This window comes from Vipera ursinii, assembly GCF_947247035.1.
Source record: "Vipera ursinii genome assembly, chromosome: 4".
NCBI lineage: Eukaryota > Metazoa > Chordata > Lepidosauria > Squamata > Viperidae > Vipera > Vipera ursinii.
Genome location: NC_139514.1, coordinates 16,401,874 through 16,426,321, shown reverse-complemented (window position 1 = coordinate 16,426,321; position 24,448 = coordinate 16,401,874). Strand labels below are relative to the sequence as shown.

The 24,448-nt window shown below is 39.1% G+C and overlaps 1 protein-coding gene across 2 annotated transcripts in view; it reads left to right on the top strand.

The window, feature by feature from the left end:
- PDGFD (platelet derived growth factor D) overlaps positions 1–24,448 on the top strand; it is a 190,582-nt gene that overhangs the window by 123,271 nt on the left and 42,863 nt on the right. For both annotated transcript variants that reach the window (XM_083362418.1, XM_083362417.1), the window contains exon 3: positions 629–809. In XM_083362418.1, the coding sequence (XP_083218544.1) occupies positions 629–809 (181 nt within the window). The remainder of the gene's footprint in view (positions 1–628; positions 810–24,448) is intronic.

Genomic DNA, 24,448 nt, shown 5'->3' with positions numbered 1-24,448 from the left:
GGAAAGCTGTGAATCTAGGAGGACACCCAAGTTGCGAGCCCGATCTATGGGGGTAATAACTCACCCCCCCATAGTAAGAGATGGAATAATCTGCATTTCCCAAGATGCCGGCATGCACAGCCACTCAGTCTTGCCAGGGTTGAGCTGAAGCCTGTTCCTCCCCATCCAGACCCGGACTGCCTCCAGGCAACGGGACATCACGTCGAGGGCATCACTGGGGTGGTTTTGGGTTGAAATAAAAAGTTCAGGAGTCATGGTGGTGCAGTGATTAGAATACAGTATTGCAGGCTATCTCTGCCCATTGCCAGGAGCTCGATCCTTACCTGCTCAAATTTGACTCAGCCTTCCATCCTTCTGAGGTTGGCAAAATTAGAAGCCAGGTTGTTAGGAGCAATATGCTGATTCTGTAAACTGCTTAGTAAGGGCTGTAAAGCACTATGAAGTGGTATATAAGTCTACATACTATTGCTAGAGGCTTATTTTGGCTTTCTAGACTCACAGATTTCACATTAATTTTTTAAATAAAAGGATTGTTAAAATGTTAAATGTTCACTCTCATCTGCTGCCTTGCATCACTGTGTAAGTTACATTTCTCTGCAAGACTACTAATCTATCACCTTCACTCCAGATATGATTTTGTGGAAGTGGAGGATATTTCCGAAATTAGCACTCTCATCCGAGGACGGTGGTGTGGATATAAAGAAGTTCCTCCCAAAATTACATCAAAGACAAACCAGCTGAAGATCACCTTCAAATCAGATGACTTCTTCGTGGCTAAACCAGGATTCAAGATTTACTATTCCCTGGTGGTGAGTAACATGATGGTGGCTGGAGAGGAAACAAAGGACTGCAGTAGGGTACAAGAAATGACTGGGGAAGGAAGAAAGAATAATAAACTTCCAAGTTAAGATAATGAACACTACTTCCCTTTGGGGAATATGTAGTATGATCATTTATGATGAAATCAGCAGAAGAGGAAAACTTTAATTAAAATTCACTACTCTTCATTTTAATAACATATATCGGAATACTATACATTTGCAGCTAGAACAATCAGGTGAAGGTAAAGATTTTCCACTCCCCCTCAAAAATACTATGAAAGAGACACTCTTATTCAGTTCCAACATACTCTCATTTGAAGTCAAAGGAGGGAAGGAAAATGCCTTCAAGTGTTGAAGCTCATGAAGCTAAGCAAAACACACACAGGTCATTTATTTATTTAGAAAATTTATATAGCTGCCTATTCACTCACAATGACTCTAGGCAGCTTACAAATAATAAAAACACAATGAAGAAAAAAATAAAAAAATACACACATACCCCCGGTGATAGCACACAATTAAATGAGCCATTTGATAGGCTCCATCGCACTCTGGATTCCCCAGGCCCGCTGGCAAAACCTTCTGGGCCTCCAGGGCCTTCCAAAAGACTATCAAAGTGGGGGGCCAGTGTAATTTCAGAAGGGATATTCCAGAGGGAGGGAGCCACGATGGAGAAGACCCTTCTTCTGGGTCCTGCCGGATGAGCCTCCTTAGGGGATGGGACTTGCCACATTCCTTTCCTCCTGGATCTCATGAGTCAGGAGGATGTGACTCGCAAATGATGGTCCCTCAGATGCAGATAGGGTTCAACAAATTATTATATTTTGAATACACTGTGTGAAGATCTTCATCTCCCCAGAAAGGATCTAATGCTGGGAAAGTTGGAAGGAAAGGGAAGATCAGCAGCAAGGGTTGTGGGCTCAGTTACAGTGAAAAAGGGTGCGTTGTTGCAAGAAGTGAAGGGCCAAATTAAAGGCACATCATCATAGAGAAAAATCTATCTATGAGTCAACACCAACCTGATAGCACATAATCAGTCAGGTGCTCAGCATGATTATCTGGTGGATAATGTAGGCTCTGTGGGAGTGGCACAATGGCCTAGAGGTGAAGATACTCCCCTCCCACTCGGAAGGTTGAAAGTTCAGTCCTAGGCAGCGGCAGATGTTTCTCTATCCAGGCACACAAAAAAATATCTACTATGAACTCTGCGTAGGCATATCAGGAATGGCATCTGGCCAGTAAATGCTCAGCTCCACTCAGTTGTCCTGACTCCACCCCAAAACAAGAGTTTAAAGGTTCATAAAAAGAAGAAAAATGTAGGTTCAGAATAGAGGCAAATTGTTGGAATATCCTCTGTATCTTACTCAGACTGAAAATGTTGTTTAAGGAAGCAACATTGTAGAACTTTTATTTATTTATTTATTAGATATATGTGCTGCCCATCTTTGTCACATGACTCTGAGTCGCTTCCAATTGGAAAATAGGGAAAAGAGGAAACGTGGACATACCAGCTTATTTTTCCCGATCCTGTAATATCAACCCACCCTACAGAATTGTTGAGTGTGAGATGTATGTGAGAAATACCTTCCTATGACTGTATATTAGAATATAAATATAATAAATTGTGACAGATACTCCACAAGGGAGAGCAGTTGATCAAGCAACCTAAAAATGAGATTTATGCTTTAGTTGTTTGCAGTTAGAAATTTATTTTAAAAATAAACATGCCAATTAGCAACTGTCTGTAGACAGAATTCTTATGAGCCAGGTAATTATATTAGTGTCACAGTAATGACACTCTGCCTCTCATAATACACATTTCAAGGCATGTTGAAACCTGAGAAAACATCTTACTGGGGGGGAAAACACCCAGTTGCTATTTAGTTTTCTGCACTTTTTTCTTTTTTACTTTACGGATTACTATTATGAATGGGCAGAGAAATTCTTCTGCATTTTGCTGCAGTTGTCCTTCTGTTTGGTCAGAGGGTTTGCTTTAGAATTTATTCCAAAGGAGAGGAGAAATTCTGAGTTACAAGGAAGGGTGGACATCTAATCATCATCATCATCATCATCATCATCTGTGACTTTCTTGTCTTTCATTGCATCATTCTCTCTTTATCCATCTCAATGACTCTGACTGTAACTGTATGTGAGAATGACCTTGGGAGATAAGAGAAAGAACTGCAAAGTAGGTTGATAAAAGGCACCTGAGCTGGCAAGAGAAATGGGGATTTGGCAAATGTATCATAAGGAACTCTCCCTAGTTTCCTGGACTGTATAGGTGGGGGGGGAGATGTAATTTCAATCTTCAAAGATTCTGTGAATGTAATCTTACAATAAAGACAGAGCTAATATTTCTGAGTATGCTTCTATCTGGGCTACTTCACTAGGTTGACCTTGTCTCCCACACTTCTATTAAGTTCCAGCAAAACAAAAAACAAAAACAGTATGTCAACACTGCTAACATCAGATGTTCTTGCTTTGACAACATGTGGAGAGGCAGTTTTGCTTCTTTAAAACTTGTGTGTTACTTTTAAAGTTAGAATTAGTTGATGCTGGGGGGAAGTAGGAAGAATGTTTCTCAAGGCTGTTTTGAAATAAGAGAAGATAAGAATTTGGCGGTTGTTTAACAGGAGGGAAAGCTTACAATTAAAACTAATTGGAGAATGTGATTTATGACAGTTAATTAGAGGGAGGAACTGTGTTTTGATACTGTGTGCTTAGGGGAGGGGAATCCAGATTTTGGCTTGACCATGTAGGTGCAGAAGCTATGCTCTTTGATTAAAGACTCCTTAAGGTAAACAACCCAAGTTTTGCACTCTCCTTCTTCACTTGCAACAAGAGGCTCTTTAGTTCCTCTTCACTTTCTGCCATTAGAGTGGTATCATCTGCATATCTTAGGTTGTTGATGTTTCTTCCGGCAATCTTAATTCCAACTTTTGATTCATCTAGCCCTGCCTTTCTCATGATGTGCTCTGCATATAAGTTAAATAGGCAAGGCGACAGTATACAGCCTTGCCGGACTCCTTTCCCAATTTTGAACCAATCAGTGGTTCCATGTCTAGTTCTCACTGTTGCTTCTTGGCCCGCATATAGGTTTCTCAAGAGACAAATAAGATGGTCTGGTATGCCCATCTCTTTAAGGACTTGCCACAGTTTGTTATGATCCACACAATCAAAGGCTGAAGCAGAAGTAGATGTTTTTCTGGAACTCTCTAGCTTTCTCCATGATCCAGCGTAGGTTAGCAATTTGATCTCTAGTTCCTCTGCCTCTTTGAAATCCTGCCTGTACTTCTGGTAGTTCTTGATCCACATACTGCTGGAGTCTAGCTTGTAGGATTTTAAGCATAACTTTACTAGCATGAGAAATGAGTGCAATGGTGCAATAGTTTGAACATTCTTTGGCACTGCCTTTCTTTGGAATTGGAATGTAAACTGATCTTTTCCAATCCTGTGGCCACTGTTGAGTTTTCCAAATTTGCTGGCAAATTGAGTGTAGCACTTTTACTGCATCATCTTTTAAGATTTTGAATAGCTCAGCTGGAATACTGTCACCTCCACTAGCTTTGTTGTTGCTCAGCTTTTCTAAGGCCCACTTCACTTCACATTCTAGGATGTCTGGCTCGGGGTCAGTGACCACCTCATTGTGATTATCAGGGACGTTAAGCTCATTCTTGTATAGTTCTTCTGTGTAATTTTGCCACCTCTTCTTAATCTCTTCTGCCTCTGTTAGGTCCCTGCCATTTTGGTCCTTTATCATGCCCATTTTTGCATCTGGCACTCTCAATTCCTGGCAAATAGATGGGGAAGAAATGGAGGTAGTGACAGATTTTATTTTCCTGGGCTCCAAGATCACTGTAGATGGGGAATGTAGCCAAGAAATTAAAAGACGCTTGCTCCTTGGGAGGAAAGCCATGGCAAATCTAGACAGCACACTAAAAAGCAGAAACATCACCCTGTCAACAAAAGTGTGTATAGTCAAGGCTATGGTCTTCCCAGTTGCAATGTATGGCAGTGAAAGCTGGACCATAAGAAAGGCTGAGCGCCAAAGAATTGAAGCCTTTGAACTATGGTGCTGGAGAAGACTCCTGCGAGTTCCTTGGACTGCAAGGCGATCAAACCGGTCAGTCCTAGAGGAGATCAACCCTGACTGCTCTTTAGAAGGCCAGATCCTGAAGCTAAAACTCAAATACTTTGGCCACCTAATGAGAAGGAAGGACTCACTGGAGAAGAGCCTAATGCTGGGAATGATCGAGGGCAATAGAAGAAGGGGACGACAGAGAATGAGGTGGCTGGATGGAGTCACTGAAGCAGTAGGCGTGAGCTTAAATGGACTCCAGAAGATGGTAGAGGACAGGAAGGCCTGGAGGAACATTTTCCATAGGGTCGCAATGGGTTGGACACGACTTCGCAACTAACAACAACAACAACAAAGGTAAACAATGCTTGAGGTTCTTTGAAGAATTGCATCTGTCGGAACCATGACACAGTATAGTATTTTTCCCATATAGTAATGCTAACTATGATTATTAAAAAGTGAGTTATGACTTTGGTAAGTTGATGAAAAATTCTTTGGAGAAATTTAAAGGAAAAAATTCTCTGTCCATATATTTGGTGAAAATTTTCAGAGGACATTTTTTGTTTTCCTATTGCTATTGTCACTGAGAAGGTGGAGTCTTCCCCTTGGACAATGTGAATGAAGGGAATTGTGATCCAACTGTCAAGCACCAGGGAAATCAGGAGATCCAGGCAGTTCAAATGAGTATAAACATTCATTGCAAGCTTAAGCTCTCTACAAGAATCTGAACTACTAACAGCCAAAGGAAATTGGTGATTGATAAGGATAAAAGAAATTCAAGGTAGGCTGGACTTAGATCTCTTGTGGGCATGAAGGGATTCATGACTCCTCTCTCTGGTTCAGCCTGGTCATCTCCTACACCAACACATCTGCAACCTACAGCCTGAGAAAGATTAAATTTTTTGACTATAATGACCTCTTATTGCATGGTAAATGTTGTGAGAAATTATTGGAATTACTGGAAGAATTGCTTCTTGTTATGGGCTTGGTAAGGGGAAAATCCAACCCTTCTAGAGAATGTTGCAGAAATCATTCAGCTAATTTCCCTATTCACAAACTTAGTGGAGAGGCACAAGTGGTATTTATGACCAACTTCCATTTTTATTACACAAGCCAGTGAGACATATATATACTCCAGCAGCATTTCAAGACAATGAGTAAGGAAGAGGAAATAGTATGGGAGCTTCAGTGCTGAAAAATACAGAAGAATCCAGATATGGCCCCATTGGACTCAGAATACTGAGTTAAACAGGATATTGACATAGATCTCCAAAGCTATTCTCATGAGTTAAGTTACTATACTGTGGAAGCCTTTAATTTGAAGGCAATTTAGCAAAACAACAATTTATGATATTGCTTTCCCTGGAGTACCACAATGCATAAAAATTAAGCACTGCTGCTTTGTGTGATATTTCCAAAGGACCTCTCCTATAATTTGCCAGCTTTATGAGAAACTGTGTGCAATTAATTCAAAACCCTGGGGCTTCAGGAAACAAGAAAATATATAACATTGCAAAAGAGCAGAGATTTGTGTGGGTTGTTTTTTTTTCAGGAGGGGAAAATGGATGAGTTTGTTGCCAAGGGTCTGTGATGTCAAGGTTATGCATAGAAAGTCAGTTTTGTTTGCCAGCAGCCTTTCCAAGAAAACATGGTCCTGCACTGCTTGGAAATTAAAAGGGCTTTTCTAGATTGTGAGATCTCTGAGCATTTCATGCACGTTTAAAGGAAGAGATCCAAACATTTCTTTTTTCTGCATGAAGTTGAAAATAATATAGAATGTTTTCCATTTTTTTAATCAAATATATTCTTCCTGGGCATGCTGCAAACACAAAAGAAAAACTTGTAATTTGATAGTCTCCTGATATGATGGACTATAATTCTCACCAGTACAATCAGTTGAGAATTATGTCTGTAATACACCACTATGACCAGTAGGCTCTAGTCTGGAGAAACTGAGTGATACCACAAGCTGCTTAGATGTCTCTTTGAGTATTTCATTATGCGGAAGCTTATGCAGGAGTTGCACTGGTGCCATTTTGAAAAATTCTTCAGCATTTTTAATTGATCTACAATTTGACAAAAGCAAATTGCTTTCAAACAAGAAGAGACATTTAGAGAAACTCTCATCGGTGTAAAGGCCTCACAATTCATTTATTTGTTTAAAATATTTGTATCCTGTTTTCCTTTTTTAAAAAAAACACCTCCAACGCAGCTTATAATTAAATTATTTAGGGCACGTGTAACTCTTTCGATGTACAATCCTTTTTCCAGAAGTCTGAACCCTTTATGTCTTGCTATACTTGAGAGACATTCCAAAGGAAGCAAACAAGAAGAAACTTCTCCCATTTGGTCTTTTAGATTGGGAAGTGAGGACAGTCAGAGAGGTTTCACAGTGATAGAAAGACTTGTAACAGAAAACAGCATTACCTGAAGTTGTGTAATGGCATGTGCAAATGATCTTGTGAGACAGGAGGAAGAGCTGCAGACTAGATCAGGGTTTTTCAACCTTTTCATCGATTGTACCACTTTTAGGATATGGCAATATTCGAGTACCACCTAGCAAGGTGCCAAAAACTTGATGACCAAAAAAAAAACCCTGTTCAATTGCACTGAAATGACTTACTGCATGACCATTTTTCACACTTATGACCATTGCAGCATGCCCGGGGTCATGTGATTTATATTTGAATGCTTGGCGACTGATTCATATTTATGATGGTCACAGTGTCCCAGGGTCATGTGATCCCCTTTTGAAACCTTTTGACAAGCAAAGTCAATAGCAGGGCTGCTGGTGGCCAAGTGCTAAGGTGGGACTTCCTTCCCTCACTCCCTCCTTCCCTGCCTCCCTCTTTCTCATTCCCATTTCCTTCTGAAGGAAGAATTTGAAAAAAAACACCCATATTTTCCCTCTTCCATATATTCATCAAACAAGGAAAAGCCTCCAGAGACAGAAAAGACAAGCCGCTGAGGGAACTAGCTTAAAAAGATGCATTCCCCTTTAAGAATTAGCCACTGGCTAGAAAGGAAAGTTAAGGAGCTGGCAGCCAGCACTTAAGGAAGAAAAAAAAATGTAGTAAGTACTGGCAGCCTCCCCAAATGGCTCCATTCATAAGTAAAGGAATGTTACAGGCAAAATCCATTCAGGAGAAAAATACTTCAAAATCCCTTGCAGCAAAACTTACAGCTAACAATAAAGCAATAGAATCTAACAGGAGACATCAGCCATCAGCCAAATAGAAATTGCCAAACACTCCTTAAGAACACAAAGCCCACATTGCACAAATCCCAGAACTTCAAAGTCACAAAAGCACATAAGAATCCTTCCACTGTCATCTCCCTCCCTCCCTCCGTGTCTCACCTCCAGCCGATGCTGTCTTTCTTCATTCCTCGTGGAAGGCAACCACCTCCTCCGCTGCATTTCTTGCCGTTGCTGGCAGCACGGATGGCTGCAACAGAAGTTGTAGATAGGCTCATGGCCGGCCTGCTTGATCTTCTCTCCCACCACCCTCATCCTTCCTTCCCTTCAGTGCAGCTAGAGCTGACTCCTCTTCCTCCCAAGGCTGCCTCTTTTTTTCTCTCTCCCTCTCCCACCCAAACTGCCTCCTTTTATAGCCTGTCCTGTCTCTGCCCCCCTCCTCCTCCTTTCTCATCCGGGTGAGCTGGAAGTGAGCCTGGGGCCTTTGCCTCACCCCAGCCACTCTGCAGCTCCGGACGACTCTCACAGTAAGTCCTGTGCTGCACTGGCTCATTCCCTCCCCCACTACACTTGGCTGGGCAGGGCTGTATACCACCTGCCATGTGCTAATGTACCACAGGTGTTACACATACCACCGATTGAAAAGCCCTGGACTAGACAATGGTCACACAAGTGGCAGCTGAGTCTACAGAAGGAATGGAGGTGTGATAAACATCTCAGAATGGATGGACTGTAAAAGTGAGAGGGTGTGTGTGAAAGAGATATATTTTCAGAGTTGCAAGATTCTAGTAATGCAACCTTACAATAACATCAGACCAAGTATTTTTGATGTGTTTCTGGTCTAGTCTATTCACAAGGCTGACAGGTAGCCCCCCCCCCCCAGCTGAAGCACCAAGAAAAATTCAGAATAATTTCTTAGGCCTCCTGAGATAGAAAGCAAGAGAAGAATATTTCTGAGAAAGTGCAAAATAAATTTTGACACAGTATATTTTTTTAAAAAAACACAGTGATAGTATGTTTCCAACAGGCTGAAAACTAGAAATCTGTCAACAGCAACATTCTCTTCTATCTATCTTGCATTTTGGGGGGAAAATGTTATGTTGGCTAGGCTCAAGGCAGACGTCACTACTGTGAACACTGTAACTTCAAAATTTTGTGACTGACAAAGAGTTAAAGGGAGACTAGTATAGCTATTTCTAGCTCCTTAGCTCTCATCAGCTAGTCTTACCCCTCTGGGATTCAAACCTGGGCAGCTTGCATGTTAGGCAGCTGTATTAAACTTTAGGCCACAGGCTCCCCCTCACTCCTGTCAGTAGAGGCCAGGGAGGATAGGTGTGTGTGTGTGTGTGTGTGTGTGTGTGTGTGTGTTGGGTGGAGCACCCGGTCTACCAAATATAAAGCAGTCAGTTCTGCGTTTTGCTCCAGTCTAGGAGCCAACACAGTGCTAGGCTGCATTAACAGTGGGATAGAATCAAGACCATGTGAAGTGTTAATATCACTTTACAATGCCTTGGTTAAGACCACACTTGGAATACTGCATCCAGATTTGGTCACCACAATGTAAAAAAAAAAGATGCTGAGACTCTAGAAAGAGTACAGAGAAGAGCAACAAATATGATGAGGGACTGGAGGCTAAAAATGGTTGCTGGAATTGGGTATGTGTAGTTTAATGAAGAGAAGAACATGATAGCAGTGTTCCAATATCTCAAGGGCTGCCACAAAAAAGAGGAAGTCAAGCTGTTCTCCAAAGCATCTGAAGGCAGGACGGGAAGCAAAGGATGGAAACTAATTAAGGAGAGAAGCAACCTTGAACTAAGGAAAAATTTCCTGACACTTAGAACAATTAACCAGTGGAACAACCTGCCTCCAGAACTGTGAATGCTCTGACATTTTTAAGAAGAGACTGGATAGCCACTTGTCTGAAATCAGATTAGTCACTTAAATTATTATGATTTAGTAACATGAAGTGGAGTGCCATTTGTTTTATTTCTTATGAATGGACTTATTCTGAATTGCATTGCACCGAGGCACTTCCAGGTTGAAAGGATTAGCTGGTGACATCACCCTTGCCCTGGGGAACACATAGTTGAGGGCTCCTTTCATATCCCTAGCAGGAGCTACAGCAAAGCTCACCCTGCCCCATGGTAGCACTTGGGCCTCAAACGTGGGCTTGCTAACTTGCAACTCAGCATCCTAACCACATGAGCCACTGTGCTCCTAAACCTATTCTGAATGCAAACATTGTTTATTGTTTATATCCTCCATAGTGTTGCCTAGAAAGTATCATGGACGATCCATGTAATAATCAGAACTAAGCTCAACTCAAGGGCATCTTGGCTTTGTAGCCTCTCTAAGGTTTTTATCACATATAATTCCAAAAGGAAGAAGGGGTGTAGAAATGGACAAGACAGAATTCAATTTCTAGATAATCAGACAACCACTGCCAAAAGAACATATATTATAGTGCATTTTGAACATCCACACATTGTGGAAGATTCTCACAGAGGAAGCAAAAGATTAGTACATCAGGGAAGTGACCACAGTATTTCTGGGCACTAATGCTTCAGACTTGCAGCTCTGCTTGACTTTATATTATTTTAATTAAAAGAAGAAATATTAAATAGAAAGCAGTGTGACAATCTCTGATGTAGTCTTCAATGTCGTCCTAGTGTATACAAATGTCTCTAGGCCCCCTATTGAATTAAATAATGATAATAATAAATAGCAAGTGTTTTTAGCCCAGTGCTTTATTTGGAATCATGCCCAGGTGCCCAGAAAGATGGCAAAAGTAACCTCAGGTGATGGAGAGGCAAGGTCATTAGTTTGGTCTCCAGTAAACCAGTGTTTTGTGATTACCACATCCATCATCACACACTGATCAAGCAATCCCCAGCAGCAGCCATCACTGGAAACATACACACCATGTTCTCAATGCCAAACATAAAGGCCCCCCCCCCTCAAAACAATTGTTTACTTCCAACATCAAATATTTTGAACATCTGAAGCAGTATACATTTGATTTTGCTAAATATATGAGTCCTACTTGGGTATGCTAATCTTCCAAGTGATTAGATTCACATGAGCTGACTGAGCTGTCACTCATGATACTTTGTGGACCACCTGATGTTTAACCCCTCTTCAGTTTCAAATTCTGGAAGGTCATCATTGCAAAAGGTGTGGACAGATAACAAAAGTAGTGTAGACTATTCACTTCTGGGGTTGGCTTTCTATTTCATTTTGATGGGAATGAGGATAGCAGCAAGCCTGCTGTCAGTCTAGTAATTCTAACTGTTGAATTAGATTGGGGCTAATAGGGCTTATAACAACTACCACAGTGAATCTTCATGAGTTTAAACAAAGAAGTTACTAAGACTTTACAGAATATAGACTTCAACAGAATCACAATGCATATGCTTTCACATTAACATGGAGCTTCATTTAGCCATTTCCACCTTTCTCTGTTTTTATAAATAAATTTATGGCATATTTAAAAAATAAAATCAGTGGAATGAATCTAACCTTAGACAACCTTAGAAATGAAACCCTAGTTTGTTGATGACTAGCTGACTTCTCATTGATTTTTCAAGAAGTCTGCTCTAAGTATATTCCATTCAGATACCCAGTTGAAAAATAAATATTAAAAAACATCATCAGGTCAAATGGATAGATTTTTAAAAGTTTAAATCCAGGGAGCTCACATTGGGTCACATGGAAAGTTTTGTAAATTGGCAAGTTCGCACAGTGATTTAACTGTTAGAAAACTCATGAGCTGTTTCACTCGTTCAAGGAAAGTCCACAATCTGTACATTCAATCAAGTTCCCGATGCCCAAACAGAGTTTTTGATGATGGGCCTTTTTATTTTCATCTCAGATGCAAAGTTCAGAATTAAATATATCACCTTCCTCACTATTACAATTGCAGAAAATTGTCTAAGCTAATACATGTAGCCACGCAACTTTATACAGTAGTATAAAGTATAATGTAACACACTAGATCAGATAATTAGAAAATATTTTCATACTCCAGAATTTGGCTTACTATATTGTACTTAAATTAGTTTCTGATATAAAATAGGAAAGAGCTCTTGAATACAGCCTGAGGACTGTTGAGTCATTCGACATGTATAGGTTTGCAAGCATGGCCAATTCAATTGGACATATTCATCATATTTATTTTTAATTCCAAATTACTATACTAGAATTTTTTTTCATGAAAGTAGGTTAAATTATTAGAGTTGATATATGCTTCCCATTAGATTTATAAATCTTCATAGAAGGCAAATCCTAATCGACTTGTGCAAATTCAGAGTCAAATAAAGGCATTTAAAAACAATGAAAAATCTGTTTTAAAGAAAAACAACAACAACTATACAATCTTTTAGCAAAGCAAATTCTTACAAAATTTCAGGAAGTACTTCAGGCCTTCTTCCTGCCTTTTGAAGATGCATTCTCCTCAGAGGTCCATCGTTCTCCCATATTGATCCCAGCTATGCAAACACCATTCTTCATAAATTATATTTAGTTAAACTTTTCCAGCATTATGCAAGTCAGAAAAAAACTATTTCATTTATCAGGTTTTTGTTAACTTATTTTAGTGATAATTTTGATTTATGTTTTTAACCTACAGTATATTCTAAGTTTTTAGGTTTTTAATTTTGTGAGCAATTTTAAGGACTTCCCAGGTATATATTGATTAAAGAAATAAATAAATTGCTTCTCTCTGCTTAATGGTAGGGCTGGCTCTGTTTTTATGTACTTTCAGAGGCTATTCATTGCTTTCAATCATTACTAATTGGATGATTTAAAAATTCATTAGCTATTATGGATACATTATGCTTTTACAGATAGAAGTATTGATTTCTATCAGAATATTTTGGTACAGTGTTTTGAAAACAGTTTTAAATGCAACTGATCCATGATCGCAAAAATTTATTCTAGGATTGGAAAACACAAGTGTCCAAATTTATTTACAAATAAATCTTCAGGTAGTTTTTGTAGCAGTGGATACTAGTAACCACTAGGAGTTATTTGTAGGATTAAGTCACATACTAGCAATGTTTTATATATCACACTAGTACCAGAATCGACAGTTTCTTTCTGTTTTATTTATTATTATTTAATATTCTATTAGTATTATTCCATTATTCCATAGTAACCATTAGAAAAGAATGCAGACACTGAGAGTAAAGGAAAAGGCTATTAGGCTATCTCATTAAAGAATCTCTCAAGACAGAAACCTCTTTCATTGTATTGTTCTTTCAGCTTTTCCGCCTGATCCTGTTTAAAAAACTTGAATAAATAGACCTTCTATCATTCCTTCAGAGAGATCATCTCAAAATAAAATCTGTCTGACAGGAAAAATTTTCTTCATTGTGAGCTTATATTTTTCCCTTCCTTTAATGTCTTCCTATTACTCATGCAGTCTTCTGCCATTTAAAGATCTATACTCTGTCTCTCCTTCACTGTTTCATCTCTTTCAAATATCTGAATCAATATTCATTGTTTTTAGTTCTTATGTAAAAGAACGGCATTCAAATCTCCTTCCTAATTAAAACTATACATACCGTTCCATCCATTGCCTCTTACATTTGGTATCCGTTGACATCACAATGCCCACAACAGCTCTGAATGGCATCCAGGCACTCCCAAAATTATAAATTTGTAAAAATGGGCAAATTCTTATGAGATTGTCCAATCATGCAAGATTTCAGTGTCTTCACATTATTTCAAAGAGGTTAGATCAACAAGATTTCACCAAATTAGGCAATCTCGTGATATTTTTCACTCGTTTCCATTTCTGTTTTTATTTTAAGGTTTTCATATTCTATTGTACAAAAAGAAATTGCCAACTTCTTGTTCTGTATAGACTACAATCATAATATTTATTTGACAAACCATATCGCAGCAGAATTGTTTTATAGATCTAGGTTTCTGTTCTTGGAATTGGAATAATTTTCTTCACTTGAGCCATATGTCATAGTAATTACGCTATTCAGTGGAAAAATGAAGGGAACTCTAGGACATTTTAGATCAGTGAGTGCTGAGCCTTAAACCACAAAACCACATTATGCCCATTGTGAAGCCAAAAAAATGTTAGGTTTGAATCTGAATCACTTATACCAAAGATCTCAAACTTTGGGTCATGACCTACCAAAGGATCAGGAACATTTTTTTTATTTGAATAGGGTGATCACATTTATTTTTATAACACGAATAATATTTTCCTGGTCAAACAGTGATTAAAGTCTGGAATGAATTTTGAAAGATGGTCAGACAGAAGTGATACTATGATTGGCAGATAGTTTTACACTAAGTAGCAACTTCTATTCCATGTGTTTTGTAATGTTGTGTGCATTGTCTTTGGGCACCTATGGAAGTATACATATTATTGAACTTGGATACATTCATCTATTATTTTAAATTTTAAGCTTTTGAAAATGGTTTTTCTTGTATGTGAAGAAGAAAGATAAAGATGACCAACTTTCCAGGAATGCTGATAAAACTAAATCTAAAGGTTGACTCAGCCTTCCATCCTTCCGAGGTAGGTAAAATGAGGACCCAGATTGTTGGGGGGCAATAAGCTGACTTTGTAATAATGCCGCTTGGGGGGCCCCGAAAGCCCTAATAAGCAGGCATATACATAGAATGAAGGCTATTGCTAAGCACATTGATTTGTGCTTTAAATTGTAAGCCGCCCTGAGTCTTCGGAGAAGGGCGGGATATAAATGGGATTAAAATAAAATAAATAAATAAAAATAAATGCAGGAAGAAGAAAACACCTTTCAATGAGTTATATTTCTTTCTTCTCTGTCTCCAAAAACCATGAAATGACATGATCAGATAGATTCACTTGTCATTTTAGAGCAGACTTCCCCAATCTTTTGGAGTTGGAGGCCTGGAGTGGGAGGAAGGGGGGGGAAATGGATGGTACAAACACCCATCGCTCGTGCAATTGGGGCCGCAAACGCCTATGACACTCGTGGCAATGCTCAAGTGAGTGGGGCCGCAAATGCCCACAATGATGCTCACACAAGTGGGGCCATGAACATCTGCAGCAAAACTCACACAAGTTGGGCCATGAATGCTCACAATGCTCACAGCAACGCTTACGCGACTGGGGCAATGAACGTCCATGACGATGCTCACATGAGTTGGGCCGTGAATGCCCATGATGCTTGCAACAATGCTTGTGCAAGTGGGGTTGTGGGCTGGCCAGCCACTCACACAGCCCAGTGGCCAATAGGTCATGGGCCAGTATTCAGCCATGGCCCACAGTTTGGGGACCTCTGTTTTAGAACATTATACCAAAGGACAGTAGAAAGCAGAAAGCACAACTTAAGGTTCTACGGTCACATTTAACCCTAAAAATGTCTTCAGTATGTCTCCAAGAACACCCCAATAGTTGCTATAAAAAGTCATCTTTAATCTACCAAAAGGGGGGGAAAGTTATATCAATGGCTAGTATAGTAACTGCATTTAATTAATATGATTTTAGCTAAATACAAACGAATTCCAAACAAGTTAACTTTTTTCTCCTGATCCTGTTTATTTTGCAAGATACCCTTCAAAAAAGGAGTTATAATTTCAGTCTAAAAAGGTGCATTTGAGTTACACAGGAATTTATCCATTTTCCCCAATGTATTGTCCTCGAAATGGGTTGAATTAGAACTTGCATTATCCTTAGCCAGAATGATCAATAGTTCTATTTTCTGGAAATGATAAGATTTAGGGTCCAATTCATCTAAAGGTCAGCAGCTGGGGATGTCTGCCCTAATCTTAACTGGTAATCTTCTGGCTCCTAGGACAAATCTCTGCCATCACCTAAATACATTCTGATTCTTTTCTTAAGGAGAAAGCCCATGGAATGAATTTAGAGATCTTCTCCCTTCATGTGTTTTGCATTTGCCATTTTGAATACATTTTTTCTTTTTAAATAAAAAATTATTGGGTAGTTCAGTCAAAGGACATCAAGCAAATATTTGCTCAGCTGCTTGGTTTCAGCTGCAGTGCATTTAGAAGCAATGCTTGGACAGTTTTGCAAATGAAGGGCTATTCACTGTAAAGTAGGACACCCTATTTATTGGAACATGGTTTCAGCTATTCCTGAAATTATTAGGAATATTTGTTAAGTAAGGGTAGACTGAAAACTGGCTCATTTGAGCATCTAAATAAATAATAATTCCCTGAGAAATACATTTCTTGTTTGAACACACTGAGACTGGCTGGGATTAACAAGACAGTGGGTAATAATCAGGTGCCTTGCAGGCAATTTATCTCTTTCACAATTATGAGCAAATAAAATTTGTCTCCTTTCTTGTCTTAGCCGAAGTTCATTGTGCTTGCAGTGCCCCTTCAGTGCTGGTTCAGGTACATCCACCAGATGTATTTAGAAAGAGATTAAAGGTATAGAAAGTGCTAATTCATGCACCCAAACATTTGATGCTGATAAGCCATTATTTTTATTCTATAGCTGCTTAAATGGCATTCCCATTTAAAATGCAAAAGATGAAAAATAAATGAATGCTTTTTCCAACACAAGATTAAGCAGTATTTCTTGACAGCATCATCCTTTGATTTTGTGCATTACTTGGGTTTGCACAACACATTGTCTTTAGTTACCGGAGTAACAAATTTTCTGGATTTGCAAAGCAAATTGAGTAATAAACTAATTACTCAGGGTAGGGTTGTACAACCTGTTAAATCACAGAAAAACTAACATTACCCAAGCTTAACCTGTTGTGTAAACATGCAGACACTAGATTTTTGGATGATCTAGTCAAATGCCTCAATCATCACTGAATGATTAATATTCCAGTCTATAACATTTACTTTTGACTTAAATATGCATATAAAATTAATGTTTTATCGGGTTTGATTTTTTTTTGATGGCTAAAATTTCTGTGTGGCTTAAATTTCAGACAAAGTAATCACAGAAAATATCTTTAAAATATTGTATTCTTTCTAGTGAAGCCTTTTATGTAGCCAATAGGAGGAGTTTAAAATTTGCAATATGTTGATGATGTAGGGATGGTATATTATTCTGCTCCTTTTGGTTGCGAAGTATCCCATAACATTTAGGATAGCCAACTTCTGTGCTGTGAAATTGGCCCAACATATTTTTTTCAGCATGTATCCTTGGACGGGATGGGCTCTCTTTAGAATTTAACAGAGTTTTACAAATCTGTATGTCATGATAATATTTGATGGGGGAAAAGATGTAGATGACAACTTGTAAATCTGTAGCTCAGTTCTCAGCTGCAGAGTCCTTTCCAGAAGGCCTCTGATGGCGAAATGCAGGCCAGAGCTCCATTCTCAGCGGCAGAGGCATTTCTTTCGGCCACAGAAGAAGTGGGCCAGTGAGGTAGGTGTTGATTCATGGGAGGCCTGGCTGCAAGGGTAAGCGGGAGCAAGGCACATGGGGGCAGCTCCACCCTCTTGCCCTAGCTTGATTTTTGGTGTGTGCCTCACCCCAAAACAAGGGCTTATTTTTTGGGTAGGACTTATATTAGGCCCACCCCCAAAAAATCAAGCTAGGGCTTATTTGCGGGGTATGTCTTACTTTCAGGGAAACACGGTAGTCAAAATTCCTTGGCCGGCAGGATTCAAATAAGGTCTTTCCTGCTGGCATGACTGGGGCAGGTTAGTAGCACTGGGGCAATAGTTCGTCATTAACTTCTATATCAGTTACTAACTAAATTCTACTAAAGGTAAAGGTTTCCCTGCACATGCGTGCTAGTCGTTTCCAACTCTAGGAGCCGGTGCTCCTAGAGCCGAAGAGCCAGCGCTTGTCTGAGGATGTCTCCGTGGTCATGTGGCCGGCATGACTAGATGCCAAGGGCGCACGGAACACTGTTACCTTCCCACTGTAGTGGTCCCTATTTTTCTACTTGCATTTTTACGTGCTTTCGAACTGCTAGGTTGGCAGAAGCTGGGACAAGTAACAGGCGCTCACTCTGTTACTCGGCACTCGGGATTCGACCCGCCAAACTGCTGACCTTCTGATTGACAAACTCAGTGTCCTAACCCACTGAGCCACCGCACCCCTAAAATTCTACTAGCTAAACGATAACTAACTATATTGCTAACTGAATTCTACTAACATAGAATTTCAGAAAGAAGTAGGCTTTTTTCAAAATAAAATCTTAATATCTTGTAAAGACTTTTCTTTTTTCTTTCTTTTGTGCAAAAATACGAGAAATCAATGTTTCACAATTAATGGAAGGAAAGAAACCTCCCTCATGAATTCCCTTTCAGACTATTAGGCTAAAGTCGGTTTAAAACAGTCCAACAGCAGTATTCTTTTCTGCTTCCACTAATTCAGCATCTTTTGATCCCACTGGTAAACAATGAATTTGGCAAAAGATCATGCTTTTAATCTTCGGAGACAGAGAAAGGTCTCTTGCATATGCAGTGTTATTATCTTCTTGGAAAGTTCTTCTTTAATTTGGAGATTACACAAACACGTACCCTATCTCTTCACCTTCTTTCCAAACAGCGATTCATTCTCCTTCAGGAAGGGAGATAAATGAATTGCTTTAACTTCTGTTCTCCCTGGGAAACATGACATTTCTCTTATATGTTTACTGAGAAATTAAATGGAATCCACAGAGCTTCTAAAAAGTCAATGAATCTTCAAGTAAATTGAGTAAGACAAGTTCATGTTGTGCCCACAGCCAAAAGATCTTGCTCATGGATGGATGCTTAAGAGCACACCTGCCTTTCCCTTCCTCCCACCATGCAATTGAACAAATGTGCACTTAGGTGTGATATCAAAGTGTTATAGAAAAATCCAATATCCTTGCTTAGCCTTCCTGTGAGTGCACATCTCTGCAATGCAGCTAACACCAATTAAACCCAAATATGCTATAAAACAACAATTAGGAGTCCAAGTACAAAATGTAATCAACTAGAATCTAATTAATCAAGCAGCACTGCACTGAGAAGGAAAGGAAAAGACTAGCCCAACTGCCACTGGGGAATATTTTGTTTTAACTGTCATTTATTTATTTGTTTGTTAATGGGTGGTACAGTGGCTCAGTGGTTAAGATGCTGGGCTTGTTGGCTGGAAAGCCAGCAGCTCAGGTTTGAGACCTGAGCACCATGCGGTGGAGTGAGTTCCCATCCTTGTCCCAGCTCCTGTCAACCTAGCAGTTCAAAAACATGCAAATGTGAGTAGATAAATAGGGACCACTTCATGCTCTGAGATGTCATATTGGCCACATGACCATGGAAATGTCTTTGGACAGTGCTGGTTCAATGGCATTGAAACAGAAATGAGCACTACTCCCTACAATTGGCAACACCTAGTGCAGTAAAATCCACAGGGACTCCTTTTGGTTTGTTTATACCCCACACACACACACACACACCCTTTATTATTTTAACAAATAACTCCAGGCAGTGAACATATCCAACACAACTTCCTCCTATTTTCGCTCACAATGAAATTTAAATTGGCACTGATTTTATTTAAATTGGTGATTCAAAATCTAAACATGATCCAGTTCAGATATGTGATTTGAGGGCAACCAAATCCAATTTGAAACAAAGTTTTGCCCATATTGAAACATCTGAAGATATTTCATTTCTGGAAGAATGGAATGAAAATAGGCGTCTCTATAGGGGAAGGAATCAAAAAGTCAAGATGATACCCACAGTTGTTTGTTTGTTTGTTTAACATGCCATCCACCTCACTGTTGAAGCTACTTTGGTACATGCTTTAAAGCACTTTTAAAGAGAGAGAGAGAGTTTTGACTACAAAATTGTAGCCAAAATTGTACTCTTGATTTGTTTAACATCTATAGACTATTATCCTGACCACTTCAAGGTTGACTCAGCCTTCCATCTTTTTGAGATCAGTAAAATGAGGACCCAGGATGCTGGTTGCAATTTGCTGACTCTGTAAACTGCTTAGAGAGGGCTGTAAAGGACTATGAAGTGGCATATAACTCTTAAGTCCTACTGCCATCTATAGACACTTGAGAATGTACAGTAACATTAATAATTATACCTGGCAAGTTTCATTAGAACACTTCCAAGGGTTTTTCCCATAACATTTTTTTTAAAAAAAATTCTCTCCAGTATTTCTTTGGAGGCATGAGGAATGGATGATAGAAGAGCCTTCAAACTGTCACGCAATTATCTTAGAAAGCAATTCACTGAACCAATGCAGAAAGTAACCTATTGCAATATAAACACAGATACATTCAAAAAGCTTTAAAAAAAGCTCATGTTAATCCCTAGCTTTTCTGGCCTGGAAGGTTTAGCGTGACAAATGACAAATGTCTTTATGGTCTGAACTTAATGTACTAGCTTTGATCACTGATTTCTGAGATCAAAAGAGTTGGCAGTTACTTTGTAAATTTGATCCCTTCCTCTCAGGAAAGACTTGGTGAAATAAAAGCTGTGGCTTGGTGGTTATCTTTCCTCTACTTTAAGGCAGGAGGTATTAACCCAGCACCCATCCATTTGTGGCCAAGAGATTTAAATCCATCCCAGATGTTTGTAGAGAAATGTGTGGATGACCTTGGGGGATGAGGGAAAGAGTGGTTGCCTAGGATACAATCAGACAAGAGAGGCAAGAACCCCAGTGGGTTAACAGTAAGAGGGATAAACTTAGGAAGGACCACCCATAGTGGATCAAGTTATTAAAAGTAGCAGTTGGAAGTTTGTATCTTCAGATTGTATCTGAAGCGTATCTCCAGACTTGCAAGATTCTGTAAATGTAGCTTGTTACCATCAATATGTGAAATTAGGCATTTTATAGAATGCCAAGGAATTCTATAGAATGCCAACAATGGGACGTCAAAGTATGAAACACTTAATATATCACACATTTCCTAGGCATTCTGTGCAATGCTAACAGGCAAGCCAGCAAAATATAAAATACTCTCACTAAAATGCCATTCTAGCCTTCCTTATTGCAACAAATAGGTTAATACTGGGTTTTTTTCTCTCTCTTTTTTTTTTAATAAGAAAGACCCGTACTTAATCCTAACCCTAACCCTAACCCTTTTCATGACTGTCTTTTCATACTTTGCCTAAATAGCTCTTATCATTCTGCATAACACCTAGGCATTATATACAATGCCTAGGAAAAGTATATAGCTTATTAAAATAACACAGACATTTCACACTTTCCCTAAAAAGTCACACATTCTATAGTTTTCCTAGGCATTCTATACAATGTCATCTTTTCACACGTTGCCAATAACAGCCTTAGTATAAAGTAGAATTAGCTCATCTAGTCGTGCTGTCTATCTGGTTTATCTGGGAAGAGCTGGCAGTTTTAAACATAAGACTATATGCAGATTGCTGAGATCTCCGTTGAGTCTCTAATAGTGCTGATTGGCTGAGAAGAAGAGAACATTTCAGTAATGTAAGAGAGCAAAGTTAAGACATATGGCTATCTCCAATGAGATGCATTATTACATAAGGTTGATGTAGCCTTATCACTCTAAAAACCTGCACAAGGCAAAGAGTTAATCAGCTTTAAACTGAGTGGCTGGCTACCTATTTCAAATCCAGAGAATCCATCATGCCACTTAGTGTCCCCAATTCCACTGGGACATTCATTCAATATGACATTGAAATTGCAACTCATGTACTGCTTAAGATTGCCAGATCTGCACTGCAAAGATCTACATGATGGTAGAGGGCAGAAAAGTACAGCTCTATTTTTCTATCTTGTGGTCTGAATTTTTGTTCTGATCTCATAATTCTAATAATGTGTGTAACAATCTAGAAGTAGTAGAAAAGCCATCGATCTGCAAAGTGCTTTGAAAACTCTTGACTCAGATTTGCTCTTCGAAGCAAATTCCCACCCTTTTGATATGCATATCTGTTTCAATGGGATGGTGTGATCAAAACTTTGCCAAATCAAAAACCTCTTTCAAAGCTTTGCACAGCATTGCTAATGAATGTCTAGAAAAGGGTAGGTTTGCTTTTATACTAAAAAAAATGTAACAAAAAGGAAACAAAAGAAAGATCTACTGAAAGAGCCTTGGTGGAGCAGTGGACTAATGCCTCCTTAAGTAACACCAGCTGCCTGCAATTAGTGCAGGTTCGAGTCCCACCAGGCTCAAGGTTGACTCAGCCTTCCATCCTTCCCAGGTAGGTAAAATGAGGACCCAGATTGTTGGGGGCAATTAAGCTGACTTTGTAATAATGCCGCTTGGGGGTGTGTGAAAGCCCTAATAAGCAGGCATATACATAGAATGAAGGCTACTGCTAAGCTTGTAAGCCGCCCTGAGTCTTCGGAGAAGGGCGGGATATAAATTTAATTTAATTTAATTTAATATTTGCATTTGTATACCGCCCTTTCCCTGAGGACTCAGGGCGGTTTACAGGGAATTAAAATCGAAACATACAAAAGTTAAAATAAATGGATTTTTTTTTTAAAACAAAGGTAATTCTAAAGACTTGGTGACAAGGTAAAATCTCCTACAATCTAAGCTCAATTCTCTCAAGTCAAAGATCATCCATGTTATATGTTGGCAATAGCAAAAGCAGCTTGCCTTTGCTTTCTTCTAGGATGTCTTTTTTTAAACTTTTCAACTGTACTGGGCCTCCAACATAGTCAGGTCCATGATTGCCATGGTGTAAATGGACTCCCAGACTCTTTCTGATTCCACACCCTAAAAACCCTGGGAAATTGAACTGCCTGTTGGACCACAGAGTCATGGAAGCTGCCACATAGCAACCCTGAGGGTTGCAAGTAAGCCCCAAAGAAGATGCAATGTCTATGAAAAGTTGTACTCCAAATTCTTCAAATCTGTATTGTTTCATAGCTCTGATCTGGAATGGATGTGCTAATAAAGGTTATGTCTAGCAAACAGAGCTTGTGATTTTTCTAGTTTATAGAAGGAACAAAATAGACAAATAATTGGATGCATGTAATAATGCCATATACTGCTGTTCTCCCAGAAGACAACATTAGTTGGAATGAAGCATCTGGAACAAAAGTTCCGAGAAGTGCCCATTCAAGACCACCTTGCATAGTAAGTTGTAAAAAGAAAAACATTTAAAACCCACCCTTTTAAAATAAAAATAAAAAACACCCAAAAACAAAGATGAAGCATTTAACTTCTACTAACTTCTAGGGCAGGGGTCTTCAAACTTGGTCATTTTATGATGTGTGGACCAACTCCCAGAATTCTGGGAGTTGAAATGCACAAGTCATAAAAGGGCCAAGTTTGAAGACCCCTGTTCTAAGGCTTCCTCTTTTTTTAGGACTCCAGGCAGTTAGGAGGTTTCTGTCCCATATCACCCACCTTTCCAAGTGCAAACAGAGCTAAGAAAGAGAGAAAGCACTTGACATTATTTTCAATGCTAAATTAAGTCAATACTCTAATTTAACCATGGTTTGTTAAATGAGTCACAATTAGCTAGACTCACATAGTGTTAAAATATAAACACGTGTTTTTTTGTTTTTTTTTACAAAACACAGGGACTAAGTTTACCCACAAAGAAAGCCAGGAGCAAACAAGCTATTACATAGCTTAATAGAATGTCTGAATCCAGCCAGTGGCTGCATTCTCAGAGTTTATAATATTTATCCATCAATAGAAAGGGAACCAGCAGTCAAGAAATATGCAGAATAACAGAGTTGGAAGGGACCTTTTAGAGTTCTTTTAGTCCAACTCCCTACTCAAGCAAAAAAAAAATATCCTGTGCCATTTCAAACAAATGGCTCTCCAATTTCTTCTTAAAATCCTCCAGTGTTGGAGGACTCATAATTTTTGGACACAAGCCATTCCACTGATTAATTGTTGTGTTTAATTGTTCTATGCAGCTGACTAGCATTTGGTAGAACCGCCATGAAGGCCTTGGAAAACATACTCTATTCTTACAAGGATCAAAAATGTGCAAGCCATGTTATTCACTGTGATACTCCTTGGAAGTGAAAGTTGGACTTTAAAGCAGCTGGATAGGAAATATATTAATGCTTTTGAACTTGGTATTGAAGAAGACTTCTGAGAATACTGTGGATTGTCAAGAAAACAAAACAATGTGTCATCAAACAAATCAACCAGTTTTCATTCAAAGCACAAATGACCAGACTGAAATTATCCTACACATTGTGTGAAGTGGAGAAGGTTCTAATGTTGGAAAAGATGGAAGGAAAGAGAAGAGGAAGAGGGATGGACTCAGTCATGGTGACTATGGATGCACTATTGAAAGACTTGAAGGACTAGGTTAAAGGTAGATTATCGTGGAGAAAATCTATCTGTGTGATCAAATAGAGGTCTTCAAACTTGGCCCTTTGATGACTTGTGGACTTCAACTCCCAGAATTCCTCAGCCAGCGTGACTTAATTGCAAATAATCAGTCAGTCAATCAATCAATCAGTAG